Source organism: Sinohyriopsis cumingii, chromosome 1, assembly GCF_028554795.1.
Source record: "Sinohyriopsis cumingii isolate HCF-2022 chromosome 1, ASM2855479v2, whole genome shotgun sequence".
NCBI classification, from domain to species: Eukaryota; Metazoa; Mollusca; class Bivalvia; order Unionida; family Unionidae; genus Sinohyriopsis; species Sinohyriopsis cumingii.
Window position 1 is genome coordinate 23262725 of NC_142961.1, and position 25358 is coordinate 23288082.

Here is a 25358-nt window from a genome sequence, read left to right on the forward strand (position 1 = left end):
GTGTGCTCGCATAGGATACCAAACCGACGCCTGAGAGAAATTAAACCTTTCAGTTTCAGAGTTCAAGTTGGGTGACTTTCACACACATAACAATGTTACTGTTTGTGGTGCACTAGTTGACAGCACCACTTACGTAAGAATGTTTGAACATACCTTAAATCGGTACAGAAAGAATGTCAGATGATTGTACATACAAAAACTCATTTACGACCTTTTTATATAATTTTTACCATAGCCATACACTACGAGCAAATTTAACAAATACATAAAGCTCTTGCATAGCTATACAATTGTCTCACGTCAAGAAAAATTAGCAAAACCAATCTCAAACATCGTCCTTGCTTAATGAGCACAGCGAGCAAACAAATACGACGATAGCAACCAAACTTATCAAACAAAGCGTCATGCTGAAGTCATTATTGTAACAATAATGAATCAGGGTTGGGATTGTATTTAGGGAAGACACTGAAAAACATAAATGAATGAGAACTTTATAAATTTAACCGAATGATGAATGAATCTCAAACTATAGTTATAGTCGTGCTCATAAAGTCCAGCAATAGATTGAAAAGAATTATGTGTACAAAGTTCAACAACGACATAAGAAAATTATATTTTGCCTAATTCTAACTCATCTCAATACGTAACTTCAACGAGTAATTAAACGAGAATCAACGTATGGGACGTGTAAACATATATCAGCAGTGTATGGTTCTATCACCAACGACGAGCAATGTTGTTGTTGGTGGTGGTGTAGGGTTTAACACAATTTTCAGCACAAGATAGGCTATACATGGCGGCCAGTATACCTGGCAGAGGAAGAACCCTGGAAAACCCCGGGAAGAACCACCGACCCACGGTTAGCTACTGGCAAACTTTCTCATGTACCTCCGTTAGCCAAGCCCGAGATTGGAACCCACGCAGACAGAGGTGAGATGGCAGAGATCCGGAACGATGAGCGCTTAAGACCACTCGGCCACTCGGGGCCCCGGACGATTAAGTTCATTAAAAAAATATGAACAATGTATGGTTCATCACAAGTACAATGTATGTATAATTGATTTTCACTCACATAGCGATATAATTTTCACCCATATGCTGATATAGAATAATGATAAAAAAATTTAACATATGTATATCATGGCCTACAGTTGACGATTACGCTGAATTTCCGGTTCAACGGTTATTGTTGAATGGTCAAGGAGCAAACACGCAAGGCCCCTCCCACCCAGTCTGTTGAAGGATCATTCGAGACCCTCTTTATTCCCTGCAGACCCTTTGGTCCCGATGTTTTGATCCCTCACTGCGAGTTAACAAATATCGTCCACCGAGCCAACCTCATCGACTGCTACATCCGGATTACATGAAACCTCGCAGAGTTCTACTGCTCCTCATGAAAACAGTTGTACAGTAATACAGTGAAACTTTACTCTATAAGTACACTGGTTATGGCGAAATCCAAGGCCAGGGAACTTGAGGTAACTGGATTTCTCACTGGAGGCACTTTGCGCGTGCAGTAGTCTGAAAATCGAACTCATTATTTTGAAATATTCACGTCTGAACAAATCACCCTCGGGCGAAGCCTTAAGCCGCAACGAAACTAGATTACAATTTCGTTCATATATAATGCATTAACATTAAATACACACAAATCCGTGAAACTTTTAACCAGTCTAGAATTTCTTATAAGTACCTAATTGTACTAAAGATAATTTCCGTGTAATAGACACTGCCAAATATAATGTACTTGTGAAAGATAACCAAGGAGACTGCAGTTAGGTACAAATATGCAATGATCCAATGTAGGCATTGTCTTCAACATCAGAAGAATTTCGCCGCAAGTGTGGTGGCCAAACAAAACACCTGCAAAGACAAGCATCTATTCGAAGAGGATGGCGTTTGGAATTAGATAAACACAGAAGCCCAAAAGAAGTTAGGTGGCATAAAAAGGGGAAGTTTGGGGTTGGTAAAGCAAGTACAAAGACGATAACGAAACATGCAGGAGAACCGCCTCCTCCCTCTCTTTCTCATCACGCCCCATCCCCCACAACCTTTGATGACCCCTTATGTCCGAGATCGACATCCAGCAAGAGTAAAATTAACGCTGTAGGTAACCCGAATGAAGCTCACATAAAATTAAAGCTGATCCATGCACAAGTCAAGTAAAATTAAAATTTCTTTAACTTCCATTAAACAACCCATTATGTATTCCATATGAACTATTTGACAGAGATAAATATCTATTATTTTATCCCCTGGGGCTAACAGAGAGAATTTCTTTTATTCTTCGGTAAAGTAGTATGACTGTCAGCTAAATTAGTCATCACGGTCTGCAATTACTTAGCGAAGTGTCAACGCTTTCTTATGGTGCTTATATATTTTTCTGCATGATATCGTTTCCCTGTGAGAATTAATTGTTGATATATCGGTTGACATTCGCTTTACCTTGAAATTATATGATAGGACATTATTCGTATTATGGTGGAAGCTGGGGGTGTTTCATGTTTCATTGACGTAAACGAGCAGCTGTAATTTATGTAAACTTAGAAATGTAAAAACAATCAGTATAATCCGTAGGTATGGCCAGTCTCAATGATTCAGATTCATTACCTGTTTAACAAGTAAAATACAAAACTGAATCAGGGAAAAATATGTAAATAATAATTGAATGAAGAAACATAATTTCACACAAATTGCTGTTGAGACTTGTTGCGACTCTATGGTTTTAAAATGAATAACAGACATGAGCGAAACTCACAAGTTTAGTAAAATCGAAAATAAATGTATTTCTCTAAGCTACAAACTGACAAATTTAATAGGAACTTACAGTATTGTGAATCAAATCTCAAATAATAATAAATGTTCTATCATAAATCCAAAGTATTGACTGTTCCGAAAATTCCAATAATCTTGAATGTATCGATGGATCAATAGTCTTGAATAAGTTCATGCTCCAATGGTCCTGATGTATCACAATGATATAATTCAGAATTTCCTTAAATGAATCTACAATAATCGCAAAATAGTATTTTTGTCCAAAATGTTAGTGAGGACTTTGTAATACTAATGCATATTTTTAAATAAACGTTCCTTTCCGATTATATCTGACCACAACAGTAAATAATTTCGCAAACTGAACTTAAAGAAGGAATGATAAAATGTTGTTTACCTCAATCTTACATGAAAACTTAACACACAATAAAATGTCCAGTGTCTGGGTCAAAAGTTCTCTTCCAGTACATTCTCAGTTTGTAAATAAGGTTAGATGTGAACTCATATATCAGTAAACAACTTTTAAAAGTCTGGTAGGCTATTACTACTCTACCCTCAATCGCGGAAAAAGGTGTAACATACAAAAATAAATTAAATATACAAAACAAACTTGCAGCTGAGAATGGGGTCCGATGACAGAACATGCTTGCTCATTTCAGTGCAAAATACATTATATTTTGCTAAATTAAATTAAATTAAATATTCGTGCGAATACATATCATTAACTCTGCATTTTATTATGGAGATGTGTTTCCGATAATATATTTCTTGGAGGTATTTTCTTAACAAACAATATGTATTAGAAACCATTAAAAAGTTATCTATGTTCTCATCCTCTTTTTGAAAAGTATACAATAAACAAATCTTAAGGATTTTGGCTATCAGAGTACTGCCAAATGCACCAATCTCAACACACAGTCCGCTGAGACCATTTGTAGTGTCACTCTTGTTCTGTTTCACATTCGTCAAAAAAATTAGATAATCTTCACATCCCACGTTGTTTTCATGGATTTATGAAGCATTAGCATCTAATGTGTTTTGATTTCAATCAGATATAACATGCTGTGACAAGCCTAGGTTATGTCCTATTTGTACTTAAGTCTCCGCAGCGATGTTAGATTTTTATTGATTATTTGTTTAATTATGGGGAATCAGTGTTGTCAAGACATTTCTCAGACCGAGTAATTAGACAATCGTCTCTGTGCGTTAGTACTAATTTTTATTCATGGGCCTTTATGGTTGTATGGATTAGTTTAATTCAATGGCGCTTGCAACATTTATTCATATATGAAATTCTTAGAAAATTCTTTTGTATTAGTGTTTTTTAATTTGAGAGAAGAATTTTGGTAGGTGTTTTAGGTGTTTGAGTCATCTTGATTAAAAATACCGATTTACGTCTTGGAAATGCGTACTGTTGAATTATATTAAGGGGAAGCACGAGAAAACATACAAATGTGAAAGTAGAATCTCTTGAACGTGTGGTCCTCAGTTTGATTTGTGGTATTAGCGCGTTTAAGAACACTTCAGTTGACAAGCACTGTTATCTTGATATCGTTGCAAATACTGTAAGCAACGACCACAAGCAACAGCCAGTGTGTTCGACACTTTCTTTTACTATTTTATTTTTATTTTATTTCTATTTAAAAAAAAAAAGAAATTCTCAGTATGGGTGTGAACTTAATACCAATTACTATTGGACCCCGGTTGTGTAACAATATACATGCCTCAACTTTTTATTTGAAAACACCAATGACGATTTTAACATTCTTTGATTCGGGATATTTCCATACATCTGAAAACAAAAATTATAGATTCAAACATATTCTAACAGTCCTAACAGTGTATCAATAATGATAAAAAATTAGAGATAATAATTTTGGGATTGTTTATGCAATACTTTATACAATGTAGCTAATATTACGTTCTCACCACTTATTATTTTTACCAGCATTCTACAATATCTACAATTCATTTTAATGTTATAGACAAACAATCTAGTTCCAATGTAAAGTAACATTTGTGTGTGACGTTTTTACTTTTAAAACATATTTCATAAGCTTAGGTTGTATGATCTCAGTGAAATTAGCACTATGAAATCCTTAAACCTAAGAGGCGTGCGAAAGGATGGAAGTAATGTATTGCTACGTGTCTTTATTCCATTACCGGATAAAGTCTTTTATGCTTCTGAAAACTTAATATTAATGGAGGAAACAAGACAAAGGTAATTAAAACTTGAAACAATTTTAAATACTTTTCCACCGTAACACAATTTTACCGAATTCAAAATAGACCCTCCGCTTGTGAAAACTATCCCTATCACAATGCCAAACTTACCTGATCCAGCCCCAACCCCACCCCACCCCACTCCACCCCCGCCTCGCAATTCAAGAATGTGCAAGGTGTGCCGATAGCAAAACTAATTTGGCAAAAATATAACATCGTTTTTACATCTCTGCATGCGTGTATATGTTTCCGGGTGTGTTTATCTTGTGTGTTTTTATTTGCTATTTTTTCATTTTCAATCGAATAAAAACATAACATTTATAACTGTCATTAAATCTTTTTTGTTTTTACAGATATTTACACTAGATGTTTACGCTAGATAAATGAATCCTTTAAGCTTGTTTATACTAATAAATTAAAAGATGTGCAGATCTGACGTATGATTTGTCTTTACCAAAACTGGTACTTTTTACGGTACTTGCTACATCTTCCACAAGGGGAGTAAATGCGGGGTGATGGTGGAGTGGGCGTACATGTAAAATTAATTGGTTGAATGAAATAACCTTAAGAGCCTAAATGATATATCAATTTAAATTTGAAAAAAAAAAGTCGTGTTTGAAATGAGAACTCAAAACACTTTTAGACTACAAATTTTATCTTTAAACATGTCTTTCAGATAGAACTGCTGGCTAAACATCATGACAATATGTCATTTCCCAAAATAAATCCATCATCATCATCATCATCATCATCAGTCTCATGACCTAGTGTGGTCGTCGAGGCACTGTGCTGCTGAACATCTAACCAGTTCCCTCCACTTGTCTCGATCATGTGCCAATGCCTGTGTCTCCGCAAAACTTTTCCTGGTCCATTCTGTGATGTTGTCAGTCCACTTTTTTCTCTGTCTACCTCTCCTTCTGCCACCCTGGACGCTGCCCTGCAGGACTGTTGTGCATAGACTATTGGCTCTAATGACATGGCCATACCATTTCAGCTTTCTCTTTTTGACGGTGGTGACGAGGTCTTCATATTGGCCCACTTCGCGCCTGATGGTGTTACGCACTTCTTCATTTGTGATGTGGTCCATGTAAGAGATGCCAAGGATGGTTCTGTAGCATCTCATTTCAAGTGACTGGATTCTTCGTTGTAATTCTGCTGTCAGGGTCCATGCCACACATGAGTACAAAAAGACTGAGATGACTAGAGCTCGCAATAGTCTGATTTTAGTTTTCAGACAGATCTTCTTGTCTCTCCAGATGGGTCTTAGCTTTGACATAGCTGCCATTGTTTGTGCTGCTCTTGACAAAATTTCTGTTCTTGATCCCTCTTCAGTGAATATGGAACCAAGATATTTGAACTGGCTCACTGTTTCCAATTCATGTCCTCTGACTTCGATCTTGGCTGTGATTTGTTTGCCACTCTTTGTCATCAGTTTTGTCTTCTCAGCGCTTATCTCCATGTCCAATATGGAAGATGTTTCATCCAGGTTCTTCACTAAGGTGACAAGCTCGTCTTCACTGCCTGCCAGCCCATCAATGTCGTCTGCAAAGCGGAGGTTGGTGATATTACGCCCTCCAATCCTGACTGTCCCACAGTGGTTTTCCAGGGCTTCGCTCATGATGCGCTCGTAGTAGATGTTGAAAAGCGTGGGTGACAGGAGACAGCCTTGACGCACTCCCACTGTTGTCTGGAACCAATCCCCCACAGCACCTTGGGCAATTACTGCACTGGTAGCCTTGGCGTACAGCTGCTTGATGATATTGATTAACTTTTGACCCATGTTATACTTCTTCATTGTTGGCCACAATGCCTCATGCCACACTCTGTCAAAGGCCTTTTTGAAATCGACGAACACATGATAGATGTCTTGTTGGTGTTGCGAGTACTTTTCGCACAGAACCCTGAGATTGAATATTTGTTCTGTTGTGCTTCTTTCACTCCGGAAACTGGCCTGTTCTTCAGCGATTATTTCTTCTGCTTGTGGTTTCAGTCTGTTCAAGATGATCTTCAGCATTACCTTACTAGCATGGCTGATCAAGCTGATAGTTCTGTAATTTTGGCATAGCTGGAGATTGCCTTTTTTGGGAAGTGTTATAATCAGTGACTGGGTCCATTGTGTTGGCCATTCACCTGTCTGCCAGATCGTGTTGCAGATTTTTGTTAGTAGCTCTTTCACTGATTCTCCCCCATTCTTGATAAGTTCAGCTGGGATGTTGTCTACTCCAGCTGCCTTCCCATTCTTCAGTGATCTTATTGCTGACTCCACCTCTTCTTTGAGAATGGGGAAGTCATCATCATTTGTGGAGTTTGGAACTTCAAGCACCTCTGGGTCTCCTGTGGACTGATGGTTGTAGAGTTCTTTGCAATACTTAGTCCATCTTTCTGCAATGTCACTCGCTTCTGTGAGGCATTTTCCATTTTTGTCTTGAATGGTACTGACTCTTGGTTGTTTCTGTCTGGTGAGGTCTTTCACAATTTGGAATGCCTTTTTGCTGTTGTTCTTTATCAGACTGTTCTCCATTTCTGTGCACTTTTGTCCAATCCAATTTTCTTTTGCTTTGCTCAAGTTTTTTCTGATATTCTTGTTTATTTCTCGGTACTTCAATGCCCCTGTTGTGTGTCTGGTGCTTTTTAGTTCTCTTCGGGCATCACACAACTTCAGAATCTTTTCTGTAACCCAGGGTTTTTGGTCGGTCGATGGAGGCCAATGATGTCCTTGGCAGTTGCTGTCATGACTGTGTTGAAGGTGTCTGTCATCTCATTGACATCACCATCTGTTACAAGGAGTGGAGCAAATTTTCCTCCAATTGTGGCTTGGAATGACTTGCAGATGTTAGCGTCCTTCAGTTGTTCAAGGTTGAATTTGAGCCTGATGTTCTTTGGCTTGTTAATTTTCTTCAGCCTCACTCGGAAGTTCATAATCACGAGGTCGTGATCACTTCCAACATTAGCACCTGGGAATGTCCTTGTTTTTGCTCTATTGATGCCAGATCGGTAACGGTTTTGAACCAGTATGTAGTCGATCTGGTTGTGATGGGTTCCATTTGGTGAGTGCCATGTCCAGCATCGTGAAGCTTTATGTTGTCCCAGGGTGTTGGCTAGTACCAAGTTGTTGTAGCTTGCGAACTCGAGCAGCCGTCTCCCTCTTTCATTGGTAAGCTCATTGCAAGAAGGTCCACAATGTACTCCCCAGTCTTTTAGAGCATCTTTGCCAACTTTGAAAATAAATCCATAGACGCAAACAAAAGAACGGATGCTTTTCTTAGATTTCTCTGGAGAACAAATACGTGAATTACGGATTCCAAAATCCACCCTGAAGTCAAATATTGTAGTTCAATGTTTCCTGAAGGTTTCCTCATAGGTTGACAGGCCTCTTTTGTGCATGACAAATGGAAACAAAATGACGTAGATGAAATAACGGAAAAGCTTCTTGCTGAACTAGAAACTAAGGACATTGTACAACATTTTATATTTTACTGTTTTCATACAAAAACAATTTCATGCAAAATTCAATGTAATTTTAAAAAGTTTATTATTAAAATATGTAACTTTATTATATAAGCTAAATTTTCCGATTCGAGAATCAATTGTGATGGACGGTTTCACTCATTGCTGCTAAAGTTACCCGTTGGAAACTGCCTACAGCGAAAATAACCATTATTTTATAATAAACGGGCTGCACCAGGATGGCCCCCGTTTCCGGTATGTGAAAAAAATTAAACAATGAAGAAATAAAAATCCTGGCCTGAACAAATAAAAAAAATGACTGACATCGGTTTCATTATGAATAATTTCAGTTTTGCTGCTGTCGGTGCTCATTCTATATTTTTGGAGGATTATGAGAACTTGAAAATATATGAACGTTTTTTAAGTAGATCTTGAGTACAATCCTAAAAGGAGTGTATGTGTGTGTTTTACGCTAAAAAGCTACGTTTATTATAAAATAATGGTTATTTTTGCTGTAGCGTTTTAGCTTAAAAAAACATATTTATATGTTCCACTTTATAGTGAGAAGTCAATGAACGTCTGTATTTAGGTCATGTTATTTGCTCCAATATGTCAGACGATAGTGACATAAGGAGATAATATCATCGTCTGTTTTCTGTTGAACATGTTCATAAGGTGATTCGGATTATGCTAGGATATTTAATCAAATTTATGAATTTGTATCGTGTTCCTCTATGGCACATTTTTATACGTAAGACAAACGGTGAATTTGATGGTGTGTTACATTAACAGATCTCGCTTTCTAATGGGTTATGAAGTGTACCACAGTTTTGCCCGTGTTTGTTCATAAAAACGTTGATAACTTTATTGTACTTTTGAGAAAAATCGTGTGTTCTTTTGATACGATGCTTCGTGAGAACGAAATGTTGTAAAGTATATATTTTTATTTATGTCATTGTGATTGAATTCTTATTGATTGCTGAAACAATTTGTTGCATTGCTTGGTATTTTTCTTAAAAGTCACTTGCTTTTTGTCTAGTATATATGTTTGTTTACTTTGATCAGAAGTAAAGTTGTTCTTGTTATTATTATTGGTGGTGGTGGTGGTAATGGTGTAGTGGTGGTGGTGTTAGATAATTAATTCTAAAGCAAAAAATGGAAGGCTAGAAGGACTACAAAAGCCAAAAACCTAATTAATTGCATACCTCGAATGAATCAGTGGTGTTTCATTGGTTGAATGTCATTGATGACTTCACGATAAAATTACTAGGGACAGGAAAAGTTCTTGCCTGGGTTGCTCGACAAGCTTCGGCTTTCATTGCTATGAAACGGAATTCCATACCGATGCCTAAGGAATATGGAACTATTTCCTTTTTGAAAAGGACATGGTTGTGCGTGAAGGTAAAATGAAAATGTTAGTGGTTTGCAAATTAGGAACAGGAGCGTATGAATATTTGCGTATCACGAGCAGTTAATTCTAAGCATATAAACATACTATATACACGCATAAGAATTTAAATTCTTTTATTTTAATTTTAATGGTTCTATTTTTTTAAAAGTTCAATTAATATCGTCGTCATAGACAATGGACATGTATGTGTATTTTATAGCTAACGTGTTTACACTGAAAACCTTGTAAATTGTATATGCATACGATCTCAGTGAGTGTTTGTCCAATGAAAGAGTTAGAGTCGATTCAGTGCGTGACTACACATCAATGACATAGCTGCATCCAAAACCTTTAATTTCCGGTTGAGGCTTTTGGATTGAACCAGAGAGGCACGCTTCTCAGAGCTCATACTCTTTCAGAATATATCGATGATGTAAGGATGTCGATCCCCTGGGACACTGAAACCTTAGTACGTCGTGTCCATACAGTAATATACCAGAACTTTGACTGGATCCTAAACCTTAATACGTCCTGTCCATACAATAATATACCAGAACTTTGACTGATCATAAACCTTATTACGTCGCGTCCATACAGTAGTATACCTGAACGTTGACCGGATCCTAAACCTTAATACGTCGTGTCCATGCAGTAGTATACCAGAACTTTGATTGGATCCTAAACCTTAATAGGTCGTGTCCATACAGTAGCATAACTGAAAGTTGACTGGATCCTAAACCTTAATACGTCGTGTCCATACAGTAGTATACCTGAACATTGACTGGATCCTAAACCTTAGTACGTCGTGTCCATACAGTAGTATACCAGAACTTTGACTGGATCCTAAACCTTAATACGTCGTGTCCATACAGAAGTATACTAGAACTTTGACTGGATCCTAAACCTTAATACGTCGTGCCCATACAGTAGTATACCTGAAAGTTGACTGGATCCTAAACCTTAGTACTTCGTGTCCATACAGAAGTATACTAGAACTTTGACCGGATCCTAAACCTTAATACGTCGTGTCCATGCAGTAGTATACCAGAACTTTGATTGGATCCTAAACCTTAATAAGTCGTGTCCATACAGTAGTATAACTGAAAGTTGACTGGATCATAAACCTTAGTACGTCGTGTCCATACAGTAGTATACCTGAACATTGGCTGGATCCTAAACCTTAGTACGTCGTGTCCATACAGTAGTATACCAGAACTTTGACTGGATCCTAAACCTTAATACGTCGTGCCCATACAGTAGTATACCTGAAAGTTGACTGGATCCTAAACCTTAGTACTTCGTGTCCATACAGAAGTATACTAGAACTTTGACTGGATCCTAAACCTTAATACGTTGTGCCCATACAGTAGTATACCTGAAAGTTAACTGGATCCTAAACCTTAGTACTTCGTGTCCATACAGAAGTATACCAGAACTTTGACTGGATCCTAAACTTTAATAAGCCGTTCCCATACAGTAGTATACCTGAAAGTTGACTGGATCCTAAACCTTAATACGTCGTGTCCATACAGAAGTATACCAGAACTTTGACTGGATCCTAAACTTTAATAAGTCGTGTCCATACAGTAGTATACATGAAAGCTGACTGGATCCTAAACCTTAATACGTCGTGTCCATACAGTAGTATACCTGAAAGCTGACTGGATCCTAAACCGTAATACGTCGTGTCCATACTGGATCATAAACCTTAGTACGTCGTGTGTATACAGTAGTATACCAGAACGTTGACTGGATCTTACATTGGATCTCTTATCAAAGATTGAAACCCAGTTAATAACGAGGGTGTGTGTGTGAAACAGACTATGTATGAAGGCTCTGATGCGATACATTGTGATGTCATCGGTGTACCGTGATGTCTGCCACGTGCTACCATTTAACTTTGTCAGCCATGTGCTCCATCACTGCAAGTAAAGAATTTCTTAATTATTCCTCCTATGTAATTGGCAAAATCTTCACATTTCACATTCAGCCTGTTTCAGTATGTGTTTTTCTCAGAGGTTCCATTCTAGTTTGAACTCTTCAGACGACATGAGACTTTAGTTCGTGTTTTAGTTTTGCTAGATGATTTACGGCACAACAATACAAGTAGGCTAATTGGTACCGAAGTATATGGACCAAAGTGTTTTGTCCAAAGTCACACTACGGTAGCCAACCAACGATGGCAGGATTCAATCCCAGGCTTTTTCGTTCGCAAGTATGGCACTCTAACCACTGCTCCGCCGTTTTAGCAGCCTCTTATAACCTGCGGAAGGGCGGATCCTGTCTATTATACATACCCATGAAAACAGGGAGATATAGAATGTGACACAGAATCAAATGTTTCAAATTAATAATGGTGTTATTTCAATATTTCAGGGACGAGTTCAGCGTTGAGCTGTAGAAGCACACAGACTTCCCCCGACTTCCGTTTCTGCCCCTGCCGTTCTGAGCTTCATTTTCACTCAAAGAGTCACTACAGTCCGCAACTGCAGGGTAAGCTTCCTGTGCTTTTAAAGATATTGGAAATGTCTGAGCATTGAGTTTCTGGGACTAGTTCAGTCCTCATCACTACCCTCGCTTCCTACCCAATTTCCATCCCGAACCTATCTTTTAGAGACCTGTCCTTAGTGATACATTTCATCAGTTATATTCATCACATTTTTAGAGAGATAGTGTGTGTGCGCGCGCGTTAGTTTGTCTTACTAACTTTGGTTATATGCGTTACTGAGATTCAATAGGGAACGTTACTTTTTCACGTATTATTCCTTAAATGAGACCCATCCATATAAGTCCATGTAATAATGGACAGAACACTATTTTGCCCATTTCTTACATCGAGAGTTCTCAAATATCGTTACAAGATATCTTCAATACTGTCACGTGGTCGTTAGTTTACGACTGTACTTTTCCCTAAGTGGCTTAATTGTTTGTACTTCTTTCGTTTAAATTTGTCAGATCATTGGGTTCATCCCACCAACATTACGAAAATAACATTAATCGAATCAATAATATGTATTCTTCTTCAATATGACATTTTTGAATAAACTGTTGAAATATACTTTTATGGCCTCAAAACCAATATTGTCTTAAAGATCAAGCTATTTAGCTGTGATTGATAACTACTTTGCCGCGATTTAGAATTCCTTTGGCCTGTTTGAGGATTACTTTCTTGTGATTTACAACTATTTTGCTGTGATTTTTTTAGACTCCTTTACACGGATATGAAACTACCTTGACAACTTGGTGATTATTTATATCTATTTATGAAATTTATGTACACAATAGTATAATAATTAATTAGGACGGATCTGAGAAGGGAGAATTTCTTTTGATATACCCTACTGTTCCGTTTGCTCTCTTACGGTTCTTTTCATATCAAGTGTCATTTCTTTCAAAATTGAAATCCCATCTGTGCAGTAGAAAACTTGCTTCTTTTTATACTTTCTAAGCGGCGGATGAGACTGTATAATTCATCTCTGTTCGTGGTAGTCTCAGAATAATAAAAAGAGACATTTTCTGTTGGAACTAAAGTTTCCTTACCATTTCATAAACAAAAATATCGAAAGGTCATATGTTTCACTGTTATAAGATTACATCTCATTGGATCAAAATGTCATATGTTTCGCTATTATAAGATTATATCTCATTGGATCAAAATGTCATACGTTTCACTATCCTAAGATTACATCTCCCTGGATCAGTCTAATTTCTTATAATCTGCTTTAAAGGAAGATAATAATTGTATCTTTTGAGATGTACGTAGATGACAACAGCCTTTAATAACGAATAGCCAGCGTTTTTGATTATTGGAAAATCGTAATCTTTTCATTTATGAAAACATTTAAAGGATCAATCGTTAATATCAATGTAGCGTTATTTTTCCAGTAATAACCACTATCCTAAAGACAAATTAGAAACTCGGGTATAAAAAGGCCTCTTAGTTCGATAATACGCCTCTTTAATTTTCATTAATTTCTCGCTCTTCCTAATTCTCTCTTTGATGATAAATGGTATAAATTACCGGCTTGACTGTAAATGTCTCTCATCATTCATTTTAATGATATCAAACAGTGTCTGCGTACCTTAGCTACGATAAGGAGTGACAAATATTTTATTACTTTCTGACATCAATACGGAAAATTTAGTAACCCGGTCTTCTAAATGAATATATGAAACCACTGGGGCTATATTCTGTTAATGTTTCTTTTTAAAATATATAGTTTCATGGGTGCCCGCACATTGGTACAAGGGGGGGGGGGGCACTGGTACCCTCTCCCCCAGATTTCACGTCTAAACATGTTATGTTATGCATCTTTTAAACTAAATTGCTGACCACATCAATGTTTTCCCACCGCCACGAAATAATTCTGCGGGCGCTCGTGTATATTTTACTTCGTGTTTCTTAACTGTCTTTCAGCTAGTATGTACGAACTTTGCGTCTCTGTCCATGAATTGTTACGATTATTTATATTAATGTCGACAATTGTTACCGATCTCAGTTAGTTTGATTTGGTTTAGCGTTTTGCTGCATTAAGTTGCTAGTCAAATTTAAGGACTGTTATAGCCTGCCTGATTTTCGAGTTGATACAATTCATTTATCCGAAGAATTATACGTGTACATGCCATTAGACTTGTGATGAAGAGTCTTTCTGTTGTCTACCAGATGCGTAGAAACAAGCAAAACAATATCATTTCCAACCTATCTTTTTCGGAACGATTGATGAAGTGAAATAAGTTGTGATAAAATAAAATGCTTGAGATTTTCTTGAAGTGATCTATACTAAAATTTTTCTTTTTTTTTTCTTTTTTTTTTTTTCTTTTTTTTCTCCCATATTTGTAACAACACAGTTTCATACACTGCTGCCAGCATATCATTTAAAATATGCCATATATCTTGTCAAACTTAACCTGCTGCACAACCCTTAGCACTGGACTTGATTTAAACATTCATGTAAATTGCATGTATTACTCAAAACAGTTTAAGTCATCCTATTATAGTTGGACACAGAAGCATGGTAAATCGAACTTGATCCTGACCATTGACTTACTTCTGAAGATTAATTCAAAGAGAGATCTAGTTCGTATTATTGTGTTCTGAATGTCTGTCTACCTCTGTTTACATGCATACTGTTATGTATATTAGATTTAATTTATATTTGATTTAATTCAATTGTCTGTTTGTAGGTTTTAATTTGTTTATTTTTAATTTCATTACATGTCAGTGTAATGTAATTTTGTTGACTAGGAATTTGATATTTTCCAGAAAAATCAGTTTGGCCTGAATCTTTTCATAAATACCTAATAATAGAAACACTGTTTGTATTTTTGACTTAGTTCCCGACCTTGGTTCAGAAATCACTGAGACAAGTAAACAACTTTCTATTTTCATTTTATTCTTGGAGTAAAATGATTGGTTTATGTCAAAGTCATACTGGGAGTATGTCTGTTTACATTGTAAACAGCCATATTTTGCAATTTTGGGTTTTCCGAAATTGCGCAGTAGTTAGATTTATTAGTGATGTTTAGAGAGATATTTCTCATTTTGGGCTTTTACCTTGGACACTGGAAAAGTGTTTGTTTGTGACAGATTTGGAGTTATAGTTTAATATTTATTCAAATTATTTGGATTCTAAAAGATTATTTCTTTTTCCTGGAAATATTTGAGTGCTCATACAGAATTCTTGGACAAAGAAATTTCTCAAATTTTATTCGGAAATTCAAACACCGGAATATTATTGTTTGTGAATCAACAAAGAACTGTAGACACAACAGTAAAATACTGACTACAGTATACCTTAACGCCTTCCATTTTGAATTTTTTCGTCGGGACTCGAACTCACATTTCATTAGACCATTTCATTACTAGGACTTCTAAAATTTAGCTCGTGGATTATTCTTGGATTATTTTGGGATTTGATTCTAAAAATCGTAAGTTGTTATTTTTTTTTCTAAAAAAAAACGAAACGTACACACACTTACAAACGTACAATCACTTGTCACTTGAAATTTGATCATCGTTTTATTCTTGCGCACATGTATTGGGTATTATGCACACTTTGAGTAAACAGACACACAGACTTTTGCTTTGGTGCCCTTTTGAGGAAAGTCAAGTATCTTTGTGAAATTTTGGAACACCCTCCCCCCACACCCTCCCCCCTTGCACTTTCCCTTTTTCTGGCCCTGTATACTCTGCTACAGTAACAACCGGTGACAGTTTCTCTGTAGGTAAGACACCAGGAAATATCTTCCAAGCAGATCTGTGCAAGAATCATTGGGATGAGTCAGCAATGCATAACCTAAATTGTAACTACTTTAGAAGAGTAGAACAATATTTCAACTATTCACAGTGGGTTATTTTTCCTGACAGTCCTTAAAGTCACAGTTGGCCGGTACCAGCCTAAATTTGCATGGTAATATTACATGTTGGTAACAAAGGTCGGATTAAGGATACTAGGGGCCTAACATTGATAGCGCTACCGTTGCTCAGCTCTTATTTGCTTATTTGCTTGTGGAATGGAAGGCAAACACAATATAAGGGCCTAAATAGGGTCTATTGGGTGGAGGCACCAGACAGATGCCCCCCCCCCCCCCCAAGTTTCCAAAACAAAGTATTTTCATGTGTTGATGTATCACCCTGATATGTGTTGTATTGTAATTTTTTCCAAAAAGAATTGTGATCAAAAAAGTTAGTCAAATGGCATTTTTTGATGGAGTATTTATTTGCCATAGTATGTTCTAAAGAGTTGTTCATCAGATCATGGTTTCATATCCAATTCGGAATCCCTTCCTTTGTCTATTCAAGTGATCTTTGCTAAGGATCTCTTATGTCCTATGTATTCTGTGTGTATATTGCTATATTGTTTGTATGCTATATATTTTATGTAAGGACAGCATTAGTTGTCTTATCATTTAATATTTTTGTAATATTATTTTATACAAAAAAGGAAATTTTTAAATTGGAAACTATCAAAATTCGTTTCCTTCTTTCTTTTTAAATTTCTTTTGGGTAATTTAGAATCTATTTTGAATTAGTAACAATTGCTGTTTCAAAATAAAAGAAAAGCCCCAATGTTTTAGTATGTGTATTATAGTGAGACGTTTTTCATTTTTCTATTATTTTTCTAAGGGTGGATCGGCCATGTCCATTTTGGGCAACCGCACTATTTTTATTAGCCTCGTGCTTCTCCTTGTGAGTGGACCTAACCTCCTCCACTCCTTGAAATTCTTCAAGTCATCTGCACTCACCTGATAAGGAGTTTTGTAACCATTTAAATCATATGCTTTTTATCTGTCAAATTTTATCACAAATCAAGGTTCTACATTCCAAAGAAAAAGGGAAACAATGTTATTAGTTGGTTAGTAAGGAGAATCTTTGGATTAGTATTCCTATTTCCCCATATTTCTGTCTGTTTGTCCATATCCTGGGAATATATTTTTCTGAGGCTCTTTCGCAGGCCTGTTCACTTCGCGTGGTGCCTTGTGACTTATCCCTGTGATGTCTATGCCTCTTACTTCTAGTCATCACGTTCCCTGTTCCCTGATGCTACCTGCAAATAAATATTTCTGAGAGGGTTAGCATTTTTAAATTGAAGGCGTGTTTCCCCTATAATTTGTGATGTTAGTTGATTATAGGCATTGGAGCATCAATGATTATGACTGTATTTATTTAAGTTTTGAAAAGTTATGCTTAATTTAGTTCTTATGTTTTCATAGGGTGGAAAGATGAGGTAGGGGCTCCAGTCAGTGCCGCATTACCAAATAGGCAGAGTAGGCACCCGCCTATGGGCCCCACGCCTTTTAGGAGCCCCGCGACAATAATTATTTAATAATTTTTGTTTAATAACATAAACTGTTAATTTGTTCAATAACATTAATAATTGTTAATATTTGTTTTGTGCAATAAAATTGGTTTATTAAAGTTGTTGGTTGGTAAAACAAAAAAACGTATTAGGAGATAATTTGCGAGGGAGGCTCCAAGATTTCGACTGCCTAAGGGCCTCCACAGGGTATAATCCGGCACTAGCTCCAGCCCGCGCTCAGGCGGATACCTACCCCTATTGGGCAGTAAACCGAAGACGCCTCCCCCATCCCCCAATGTGATGTCATGCTCCTACAGGCTATCTATTTATTGTTATCACCTGTCCACAAGCCATCATAATGTTTAGTATATAGTCTGTGACTTTTGATAAAAAAATCCTATCAAAATCCCCATTAAGGAAAAGTATATTGTTCCTCCGGTACCTTTCTCTCTTGCATATTTCTATAATTATATTTAATCTTTGGTTTTTCCTATTTTCACACTGGGTTATTGCATGGTACTTAGTGAAGTTCACCCTTTTACATAACGGGCATTTGGGTATTATACTAATCATGTGCCTCCTTAGAGCCAATTCACCCGTCAGCCATGCATTGTGTATATATTAAAAAATTAGACTTTGAATTTTTATCGATTTAATCTGGGACCAGTGCCCCAGTTCTCTTGGCCAATTTATTCCCCAGTTCTCTTGTTCCACTTAACATTTAATATTCTTCATAACTTCCTCTCTTATCCATCCGTAAGTGTCCTCTTTCGGTTTAATCCATAATTCATTTTTGTCCCTGAATTTAATTAAGAGCTCTTTAATACTTCTAAATTTCCTTGGTACTTCTAGTTTCTTCATAATTGGTTACTTTTATATATATCTGGTATGTTTCTTAATGTGAAACCAAACCAGTATATGTACAGTGCTTCACATGGTGTCCTTGGTTCTATATTTAATGTTTGAAATCTATTTAATATATTGGAGCATTTTATAAGTATGGGGCTCGGTAATGCTAAGACCCCTCTTTTGTTTGTTCTATGTGGAGTTTCTTTTTTTATATAATGGGTTTTATAGCCCCATTTAATATTTCATTATCTACATTATTTAGCATTTTATTATCTATTTCTTCCGATTTTAATGTGTAATTGATATTCGAATATAAATATGTTTTGTCCACTTGGGCCCGCTCATTTATGCATAGCGGCGTTAGTGCCAAGATATCTGTATTTTCTTTAATTTTTTAAAGCATATTCTTATAGTTTTCTATCTCAGCATTTTTACCGAAATAAACCCCTAGTGCTTTAACTCTATCCTTCACTAGGTGTGGTGTGGGTCCAGGGTGGTTCCCGCGCCAGTTTCCTATTTTTAAAATCCCTGTTTTATCGTGATTTTTATAAAAATCAGAGGCTTTTCCAAATTTGTCAAAATCTTTCTCTAAGTATTTGAATGATCTGGTATCTTTTATAAAATTTGTACTATCGTCGGCATGTTGGAGCATTTTAAACTCCTGTCGTAAGTTCGGGATTTTTATCCCTTCTATTTCCTTCTTGTTTCTTATCTTGTGGCTCAGTTTTTTCGATCGCTATTACGTATAATTGCATAGATACTGGACAACCTTGCCTCACTGATCTATGTATTTCAAATTCTTTCGTGATCGCCCCATTTACCTGTACTCTTGAAGTTTTTTTATTATACTGAATTTCAGTCCAGCTTCGGAAATGATTTCGAAATCCAAATTTTGGTAGAACTTTTTTTATATCGTTGTGTTCTAATCTGTCAAAAACATTTTCTTGGTCGAAAAGTACCATAGCACCTTTCTGGCCTGTTTTATTTATATAATAACTACTTTCCTTATGTTGAGAATATTGTTTTGGATATCCCTACATTTTTCCCCACAAGTTTTGTTTTATATTTATGATTTTTCCCAGCCTCTTTTTTTATTCTATTAGCTTAAATCCTGCTTAGAATTTTGTAATCTATATTTAGGAGGGAGATCGGACTCCAATTTTTTAGATCTTCCGTATCTCGCTTCCCTTTGCCTATTATGGTAAGTATGCCCTCCCTCGTGGTTTTTGGCATTGTGCCATTCTTTAAAGAAATGTTATGATATACTATCTCAAGGATCGACGATATCTCACCTTGGAATGTTTGGTAGAATTCTGCGGTGAGTCCATCTCCGCCTGGCGATTTCCCTTTTGCTAATTTTGAAATGGTTTATTTTATTTCTTCCATCGAGATGAAATCGTTACATGTGGCTCTATGTTCTGCCGATATCACCTCGCACTGCATCTCATCTAGGTAATTATTTGTGATATTTATGTCAATTTGTTGGGTAGTGTACAGTTCTTGATAATAATTTATGACGTACTCCATAATTTATTTTTTTCATTTAATTGATTATTTTTATCCCTTATTTTATCTAACTTTTTTATTATTAGGCTATCTGCCTATGTTGGTAACTACTAAAATCTCTTTATCCTGACTGGTTTTTCAATGACGTTATTCGTACAACAGTGTCGTTAATCCCACAGTAGCTTGTGTGGAATCTGCCCCGTCAACAACACCTTGTTGGCTTGTTACCTAAAATTGGCGGGGTGAATAATTATAACGGCTGATCAGTGCATGCAAACATGGCGGTTGATAGTTGTCAGCGGTCTGATGATCAACGGAAATATGATGCAGTTGTCAACAACAAAAAAAGCCACTGCGACGAAAAGTTAAAATCTGTACTGCTTACCTAGCAAATCTAACACTATCACAGTATACGTATCGATCATTTCTTCACAAATCATCGCTAACTTTACAGAAATTCTATTTCAGACCGAGGGTGACCTCAGGGGAAAATGGTTTGTGCGGGCACTAGAGTTGTTTTCATGTAGTATGTCAATGTGATTAAAATCAGATTTCCACTGTCCAGTGTGAAGATACTACAGCTCCCGCCTAGGGTCATGTTCTGGTGACCTAAGCTACTTCAGTAATGCTAATTTTATCAACCAATCAGATGAAGTGTTATACTTTCGCGCTTGGAGACTGCGCAGTGTGGCTGAAGATCATTCATGTGTACCTAACTATCTGGTTCACTTTCAGATTTCTGAAAGCCGCATTTCCAGTGGCGAATTCAAATGTCACTTGAGCATGACTCCTAAGCGGTCGCTATGAAATCTTCACTTAGGACAGGGAGACCTGATTTTAAATAACATTTTTAAATAAGATATACGTCGCTTGCAGAACTGTTTATCAAATGTTTATGAAACTATGAAAAAGGTAAAAGAAAATCTTAATAATGATATATTTTGATCTGATGGAGAATATAACAATCGCCATTATGCAGAAGACAAATCTCTCTTTCTGAAATGTGTATTAATCCAATATATTTTTCTATGTGTGGATCTGTGGTGAAATGGTAGCTCTGTGTTAGTACATAATTGCTGAATGCAATTTTCGTTCGTCTTAATTCATAGACATATGCTAAACTACGTTTGTTGAGAATACGAACAAACCTGATATACCTTACCCTCCTTTCAATGCTACTGTTTTAAAAGTCAATATTGACAAAATGAACTATGACTCGTGACATGAAAACTCGAATAATATCCTTTGTATTTATTTCTATGATCACCAGAAATAACTTTTGAATTGGTCTAGAAAACGACGAGCTAATTTCAATGCCCCGGTGTGTATTAATATTCAGGTTGTGTGTCGTGCCTAATGCAAGAGTTGTTGGAGAATTTCTGATTAATTGTCATGGGGATCACCCGTGTGAACACCTTGTCAATATATCGTCAATACATTTTAAACCCCTAAAGATAACGGTACATCAGGTCGGGATGGGGCATCGACTTTTTCACTATTCCTTTGATATCTGCCTATCATTTCATGTGAATGTCACCCCTGCACGGATCTCTATCAACGACATAACATCAAGAAGGAGACAGTCACCTTCAATGTTCTGTATACTGACGAAAATCAATTACCGTGTGTGCACGCTAGCTGCCATTTGTTTATTAAGTATGTGCGTTTGTAGTACTCTCCGTTTGATAGATGAGAAATTTATTCCACAAGTTGTGTTGTTTTTTGTCGCAGCAGATATATATCCACTTTAAGCTCTAAACTCAACAGATATTGAGTTAGTTCAACTCTGTAGGAAATAGTACTTCAAAAGAAGGTTAAATTAATAGTATTTCTTAACCTTGTGTTGTAATAATGCGGTACATCATGTATCGCTCAAGTGGCCTAAGTGGTTAGAAATCTGACTCGCCACTGCAACATATTATACCCTTTAAAACATATTAAGCAATAGCACTGATCTAAGGCGATTTAAAGGATGAAAACGTGCACTTACCAGCATTGAAAGACTGGTTGTAAGCATTATTTATCTTCAAAATATATTCAGTTTACGATATGCAAGTTTTGCTTGGTTATATGATCCATTCTCGTCAATGGTTCAAATAGAAGTCCCACACTCACCCACGGGTGGATATTTTATGATGGAATTTTCCCTCCCCCTTTCTGAATTTTAAATCTCTTGCTTAATAACTTTTTAACAATTATTCTCACTCTAAATACGTGAAAATAATGTTCCTGTGGTATAGTTGTAAGTGAGAATTCCATATAGAACCTCCACCCCGTCTACTTCTTCCTTGTTTATGAAGCAGTGCAGATGAGTAGTTTGTAAAAGTAATTCTAGCTTTCTCCATTAAGCTCAAATTGCAAAATACAAGCTCAATAATTGATAAAGAAACTAATTATCAATAGCGGGTAGTAATTATCAATAACGGGTAGTAATTATCAATAGGGTAGCAATTATCAATAGGGTAGTAATTATCAATAACGGGTAGTAATTATCAATAACGGGTAGTAATTATCAATAACGGGTAGTAATTATCAAAAGCGGGTGGTAATTCACAACAGTGCCGGATTATCCTTGTTGCAAAAGTAAAATAAAAACAATCTTCATATACTGATGCATTTCACACATTAAGAAACAAAACTATCGTCAAACAAAACAAAAATTACTTTATTTTGATATCTCCCATATTATATAAAACAAGAATCTTTAAAAAAAATTAAATAAGCTAATGTTTATATGATATTTTTGTTGCTATAAGTGCAAGTCTTTACCTTACAGTCATTGATCTATCGTTTGGAATCCAAGGGGGATAAGCCCGTTTTATTGATTTTATACAGACCCATTTGGTGGTTTTCGCATTTTGTAGTATACGCTGTATGCCCATCTCATCTCTCCATAGTGCAGCAAATTTAGCTATTGGATTTCCATGAAATTATTCTTTAAATTTTCCCACAACTTTAACCAAAAACTAATTCCACATTATAGCGTATGATCTTTTTCATAATTGATTGTACCATAGAGTTCCAAATTATTTATATGCCTTTATAAATATCTTCAGTCTTAACTTCCATTCTCAAACTGTCATCATCAGTATATAATAATTGAATTTTTCGTTAAATTGTGATGAAGGATTAACTGTCTTGAATATATGGGGCTATTTATTAATAATTCAGATTTTATTAAACATTTTTCTACAGATGAAACTTTGATCTGCTATTGATCTACGACTTTTACTGGTTTCGACAGATCTTACTAAATCAGCATGTATGCGTATAAAATTTTCAACAGTCTTGCCAAAGACGCTATTATCCAATAACTTTTACAAATATTTTTAAAATTCTATCTGTGTTTGTGGTCTCAATTTAGAATTTAGTTCAATATATTGTTTGAACCATTTTCTTGCTTAAATTTTAATACTCTACGTATTGTAGCAAAAGGGCCGACAAGAGGGGGGAGGGCAACCGGGGATATATCGGAACAACACTTTTTAATTTTATAAAAGAAACAATTTGTTTCAACAAGAACTAAGAGACGCCCGAGGTGTTCTTACCCTAGGGCCCATGATAGCTCTCTACGGCCCTGTGTAACTATCCAAGGGTTTTACCTGTCCGAGCGGTGTCAAATCCTGGCGCGATTCTGTTAGAAGTCATAAGTTTCCCCTTAATTCCAAAGACCTCCATACAACTACTGTTGTAAACTAGAAGGTCCAACGTGTCCATACTTTAATAATTTTACTCTAATTAATGCAAGACCACAGATCTCACAACTTCCTAATTGTATATCAGCATGGTTTCTCTTCATTAACTTTCCGTAATTTATTGTCAGCATTTCACGCCGTCAAACTATACGAGTCTCCCTAATACAGGGAACTATTTTTACTACGCTACCTTAGGCCAGTCAAATCATGGTTTTAAGCCACATTTCGCCTGTAACTTTGCATCACATTTGCCACCATGGCAACATAAACGGTATCTGCCGACGACAGAAAAGTCCCTTCTCGTTTATTCCATTGTGTAATATACCAGCTTCCAATCTTGAATAGTGCACCTGGAGTCTCACAACCAGTGTACACAACTAGATTTTGATAGGGACAATCGAACGACGGTTAAACTCGTGCGGCTCTGACCTGAATCTACAATAAGTAAACCATGGCATCATGGGAACTCATTAATACTTCATTCCGTGACGTTTGCTCCTTGTAATTGGCTAATTAGTTCGGTCTGAAGAATATATCCCCAGCAACGACTTTCCATAATCAAACAATTAATCACAAAAATCTAAGAATCCCTTAAAACAAAGCGCTACAAACCAATGCGCATACTCCAAATGTATTACAGTATTTTTAATGTATGCCGAATTGTAACTTTAAATTTAAATTACGATTGTGTATTGCTTTTTTTAATTCATCAAATTGAGTACTAATTCATCCCAAATAAAATGATTTTTCTTTAGTTTTTCTGCTCAAGGTTTCTTTAGTAACCACACAACCATGATTCCTAAAAAGATAATATTTCGACTCCTAGTGGACATCAATTATGTTTGTGGGCAATTCTTTTTGATAATTTAAATGTACCCCTCAAATATTGCCTTTTTATTATCATCTGAGGTTTACGTTATTTGCCTTTTTGTTTTCCTATTTATGTTTATCAATTCATTTAAATTCACCGACTGGTAAATATTATACCATGGACGAAACATTCAAATTATTAATATCGAGATATAATGAAATCCATGAATTAGTTTAGTTTAAATGTGATATTCATCCACAGAAATATTTGCATAGTTTTAATACCATTGAGATTCCTCTCTTATTCCTTATTCGGAAAAAAATTCTGTATTTTTATCGCTATTTGTTATTTCTTCTAGACATACGTTTTGTCAGTTTTAATGACGTATCAATGACAACCCGGTAGACATACGTTTTGTCAGTTTTAATGACGTATCAATGACAACCCGGTAGACATACGTTTTGTCAGTTTTAATGAGGTATCAATGACAACCCGGTAGACATACGTTTTGTCAGTTTTAATGACGCATCAATGACAACCCGGTAGACATACGTTTTGTCAGTTTTAATGACGTATCAATGACAACCCGGTAGACCCGATGTAGCTTGCTGGATCGAACCAGTAATCTCATAGATGTGTTTCTAAGATTTACACTAAACAAGAAAAAAAGTTGCAGATAATAATACACCAGTTTTGAAAACAGACCGAATAAAACGTGATTTTCGCCAATGATTTTTAATATTGCATTTAATTAAAACTTGCAGAAGTTGTCCATAACCTTAGACTTATCTAATAATCAATTTTTAAAACTTCGTCTGTTCAATGTTTTGTTTCCAAAAATCTCTCAAAAGTATCTAAAAAATCAG

At 36.1% G+C, this 25358-nt stretch overlaps 1 protein-coding gene across 6 annotated transcripts in view; it reads left to right on the forward strand.

Moving 5' to 3' along the window:
- LOC149806550 (putative 3',5'-cyclic phosphodiesterase pde-5) overlaps positions 1-25358 on the forward strand; it is a 256230-nt gene that overhangs the window by 17942 nt on the left and 212930 nt on the right. For all 6 annotated transcript variants that reach the window (XM_089954339.1, XM_089954332.1, XM_089954365.1 and 3 more), the window contains exon 2: positions 12209-12325. In XM_089954339.1, coding sequence (XP_089810465.1) covers positions 12209-12325 — 117 coding nt within the window. The remainder of the gene's footprint in view (positions 1-12208; positions 12326-25358) is intronic.